The 4840-nt window shown below is 38.3% G+C and overlaps 1 protein-coding gene across 1 annotated transcript; it reads right to left on the bottom strand.

Annotated features, from left to right (window-relative positions):
* Positions 1-500: 500 nt before the first annotated feature.
* On the bottom strand, positions 501-4217 carry LOC110912609 (secoisolariciresinol dehydrogenase). Its single transcript, XM_035980073.1, has 2 exons — positions 3358-4217; positions 501-2174 (listed from the first exon to the last, which is right to left on the bottom strand). The coding sequence occupies exons 1-2, from the start codon at positions 3603-3605 to the stop codon at positions 1352-1354; spliced, it is 1071 nt and encodes a 356-aa protein (XP_035835966.1). The 5' UTR covers positions 3606-4217; the 3' UTR covers positions 501-1351.
* Positions 4218-4840: the final 623 nt, after the last annotated feature.

Here is a 4840-nt window from a genome sequence, read left to right as displayed (position 1 = left end):
CAAAAGGAAAAAACCCGACCCTACCCGACTATTACCCGACCCGACCCGAGAACCGATCAAACATAAAATAAAGAACCGATTCACTACCCTAAATATAGGGTCGGTTTCGGTCCATAGGTCCAAGTCGGGTTTCACAATGAAAAGAACCGAGAACCGACCCGACCCGACCCTCTTTTATATGAAAAATTGGAACCGATCTAAATACCTAGGTACTTGGGTTCGGGTCGGGTTGGGTATATTTTCGGTTCGGTTCTCGGTTATTTTCAGTCCGGACCTAAACTTGCTCACCCCTAGTTTTAATTATAAAAACATTAATTTCTTTTTTTTTTTACACTATTTTGATTTCTCTAATGCATTACTTTAATTTCTATAAATAATTTTACTAAACTATTTGTTTATTATAATAAGTTGATTTGATTTTCTTGTAAATAATCTAATTTTCTGTAATATATAGTTTGGTCATAAAAATAAATGTAAAAGGTGCTAAAGATATGGAAATGGAAATTGAAGTTTATAAACTATGGATGTTAATCCATAGATATATGTTTATTGCAAACTTACATCGATTCCAATGGTTCCTCATTTAAGGCACCTTTATTTTCATAGATTGCAAACCCACATAGATATATAAAACCAACCATATTTTACCCTTCAAAACATAGAACTATAACAAGCTTGTTGGTCCAGATCTCGGCTGAATTGGATAGTTGGAAGTGGGGAGCAGATCCGGAAGGTATTTTTTCGGTTAAATCAGTCAAAAGTTTGCTCAAAGCTGAAGCTAGTATCCATTCCTCTTTCGTTTTGGATTGGTGCAAGTGGGTCCCCGATAAAGTTAACATACACGCGTGGAGGTCGGAAATGGATAAAATTCCGACAGCTGAAGCGCTTAGGAAAAGAAATATCAACATCGGTGATTCTGTTTGTCCTCTTTGCAATTCGGAGGAGGAGACTGTTGATCATGTTTTTAACGCATGCTTCATTGCCGCGAACGTTTGGAATGGTATAAGCTCTTGGTGTAAAATCTCTAATTTCTTTGCTTTCTCCATCAAGGATCTTTTTACCTTTTACAAGGACATCAACGGTTCGGAGAAGAAGAGAGAAGCGGTCCAAGGTATTATTTTGATTGGTTGTTGGTGTTTATGGCGCGCTAGGAACAATGTTAGATTTTCTAGTGCGGCTGTTAGAATCGATAGCATCATTAGTGAAATTAAATCGATAGGTTATTTATGGTTCGCTAGTAGATCGAGTATAAAGGGGTAGAGTGGAAAGATTGGGTCTCTTTTGTAAATATGTAATTTGTTCGGTGTTTTGTTGCTGGCCCGTCTTGGGTTAGCGTCTGTGTTAATGAAAGTTACTGTTCAAAAAAAAATAACAAGCTTGTTGGGTTAAAATTATTGAGTGATGGATTAACAATGCTAAACCCACCATCAATAAAAAGGTTTTGTCCGCTAATGTACTTGGCCTCATCACTCGCTAGAAAAAGAGCAGCATTGGCGATATCATCGGTTTTCAATTTAACACCCTTGAGGTTCCCTGTCAAGTGTATCACATTCTCTACAACCTCCTCTACATTAGCGCCCGCTTCAAGCTTGAATTTTTTTGTGGAAAATGGTGTCGCGATTCCATGAGGGGACAAACAGTTAACTCGAATTCCAAATTGTCCAAGCTCTACAGCCAAATTTTTGGTCAAACCGACTACAGCGTGTTTTGCACTACGATACGCATGTGTCGAGATTCCACCAATATTTGATGCAACACTCGCAGTTGAGATTATTGAGCCTGTTTTTACGGGAACCATAACTCTAGCAGCATGTTTCATGCCTAGAAAGACACCAATGACATTAACACTAAGCACACGCTCGAAGTCAGCCTTTTCATTATCAAAGATGTGTGGCTTGTTGGAATCTATAATTCCTGCATTATTGAACATGATGTCAAGTTTTCCGTATGTGGTGATCGCAGTATCTATAGCATTTTTGACATCTTCTTCTTTGGTTACATCACAATGGACATATATCGAGTTAGATGAGCCTATGGCATCACAAACCGCTTGACCAAGCTCGTCTTGGATATCTGCAATTACAATTGTGGCTCCATGTTTAGCAAAGAGTTTTGCAGTACACTCTCCAATGCCGCTTGCTGCTCCTGTTATCAAAGCAACTTTTCCTACCAACCTATCAGCAAATAAGTTCATATTAATCAAGCAAAATTAAGGTAAAAAGCCTTATATTGATATTGTAAATGAACACTTCAAAACTTGCTTGAGTAATATCACTAGAGGTTAACTATAAATCTTTCTAGCTAAATACCCTTGTAACTCGCCACCCCTGCGAGTTGACCAAGATACACCGCCGCAACCTACTCGGGTTGTGGAGCGAGTTGCTTGAGCAGTTGGTAAACTCGGGTCAACTCGGGGGAAGGAGATGAGGGCTGCTCACTCATCCCTACCATTTTGGACCCTGGTTACCAAGTTTTTAGTGGATGGGCCTGTGTAGTGGGGCCACCCATCAAAGCCCAACATTCATTTATCTAACTAAGAGCCCAACAGAAAATTTTAGTTGATAAGGAATTATGTTTTTATATTTTCTAGCAATTGTGTTTTTCTTATTTAATGAGAGTCTTTTTTTTACTTAAATGATTAGTTTTTTTTAATTTTAAAAAAAAAGGTTTGGGTAATAGGTTGAGTTAAGTGGGTGCGTCATCCTATTTAGGTTGAAGTGGGTTTTAATGGGTTAATTAAGGTGGCATATATCCTATTGGCTTTGGCTGATGGGCTGGGTTGAATTGGGTTCCTGTGATGGCTGCCCCCTAAACCCAATGTTATAAAATAAGGTTTTGGAGACCGAGTACTCGTCGAGTAATTGCTACAAGGTAGGCTACTGAGGAGACTTTCTTCAACTCCCCCTAATTACCGGCCGAATTCGATCAAACGCAATCAACCTCAGTTAGAATCAGATCTAGTTGGTCAATTCGCCCGAGTTTGATTTAAAAAAATGAAACATAATTCATATGTCTATCATATTGAAGAATGAATATCATATATCAAGGAATGAATGATAATTCTTGAAATATTTAACTATTTGAACATGTATTTTTTATTTGTATTTATATTCACGTAGTTTGTTATAAATATCAGTAAACTTATCATATCTAACGCGTATATAATTTACCGAAAACTAATTTTTTTATAATTAAACATGTCTGAGTATTCACCGAGTACTATTCCCCTTAATCGAGTACTCGCAACTCCCAATCGACTGACTTGAAAGCGCCTAACGACTTCTTCAACCATGCCAAAACCCTTACAAAACAATACTTATTTCACTGCATATCCTGTGTAAAAAAACATGCATTTACCATTGAATTCTCCTATTTGACAAAATCGCTCGGAGTCTGGGAGAAGTGTTTGATTTGTCTCCCCGCCAGAAGGCGGTGATTGAGTGCTTGAAAGGCCCCCATGCGCAAGACTTTTTAACTGTTATCCCGATCGAGGGGCTGGGGCAATGCATGTCGGCGGTTGAGTATAGGGCTATCCTCAAATACCGGCTGATGATCCCTATGTATTTAGAAGACGAAATCTGCCCAATTTGCCGTAAAGCCTGCATGGATAAATACGGGGAGCATGCTATTCATTGTAAGGAGCTCCCTAGTTTCAAATATCGGCACGACTGGGTGAGGGATGTTTTGGGGGACATATTGAGGAGAGCGGGGATTTCTGGCAAGAAGGAGGCCCCTGTGAATTTCCTTACAGATCCCATGGAAGGAAGATCTACATTGAGACCAGCGGATCTGCTCGTCTTTGGCTGGGCGGGAGGGAAACATGCTTGTGTGGATCTCACAGGAGTCTCCCCCTTAGCTGGTTTAAGGGAAAGCGGGTTTGTAGCAGGACAAGCTATAAGGAAAGCGGAATCTAAAAAGGTGGATAAACATGCTAAAGCATGTGCTGATAATCAACATGCTTTTGTCCCCTTCGCCTTCGACACATTTGGCTCCCTAGCTCCAGAAGCCATCCGTTTGTTGACTAGGGTCCAAAAGGTTGTCCACAGCAGTTGCTCATCAACAGGGGGGCAGGGGTTTATCTTTAATAGGCTAGGGTTTGCTATTCAGAAAGGGGTAGCGGCGCAGCTTGTTGCTCGCTTACCTGCGATATTGATGTAACTCGGCCAGTTTTTATTAAACTAGTAAATAAAAAAATGTCATTCACGTTAGTAAAAAAAAAAAAAATTACTATAAGACAAGAAATTGAAGAAAGAAAAAATAATATAATTTTTCTCGCAATTATTTGTATTACTATAATACAAGAAATTGAAGAAAGAAAAAATAATATAACTTTGCTCTCAATAAATAAAACGACCACAATCTAAAAGAAGTGACCTTTTTGTAGAAGTTTCCATTGTGTCTTAAAGAGTGAGAATATGAGAGTGAGAGATGGTCTCAAAACAAGTACAAGCTCAAGGGTTATATAGTGACAAAAGTTGACTTATAAAATCATTTCCTCAAGTTGATTAAAGCAATTCTGATGGTAAACATGTAGTTAAAAGTAACTAATAATTTAATGCATTTATTTAATATGATGGTTATTTGCCATACAATTCGAACCAGGGGCGGATTCATATGGCACTCGGGGGTGGAAAGGCACCCCTCAACTCTAGCTTGTTAGTGTAAAGAAATCATTGAATTTGATAAAAATAAAAGTAAATTAAAAAAGCCACATTTTTCTATTTTTATATGCACCTTTGTGTAAGAAAAATAGGAGACAAAACGAAGAAAAGAAGAAGAATTGTGAAAGAAAAAGAAACGCATAATAAAAAAAAGGAAGAACAAGAAAATGCAGCAGAAA

Source organism: Helianthus annuus, chromosome 11, assembly GCF_002127325.2.
Source record: "Helianthus annuus cultivar XRQ/B chromosome 11, HanXRQr2.0-SUNRISE, whole genome shotgun sequence".
In the NCBI taxonomy this organism is placed as follows: Eukaryota; Viridiplantae; Streptophyta; class Magnoliopsida; order Asterales; family Asteraceae; genus Helianthus; species Helianthus annuus.
Note: the sequence above shows the minus strand (reverse complement) of the source record. Positions and strands in the feature narration are given on the sequence as shown.

What these genes read in the sequence shown, in the direction of transcription:
- LOC110912609 (XM_035980073.1), bottom strand. Translation starts at nt 3,605, where the DNA reads ATGCAGGCTTTACGGCAAATTGGGCAGATTTCGTCTTCTAAATACATA. An exon ending in TCAAATAGGAGAATTCAATG is followed by an intron (nt 2,175 to 3,357) that starts GTAAATGCATGT and finishes ATTTGCTGATAG; the next exon opens with GTTGGTAGGAAAAGTTGCTT.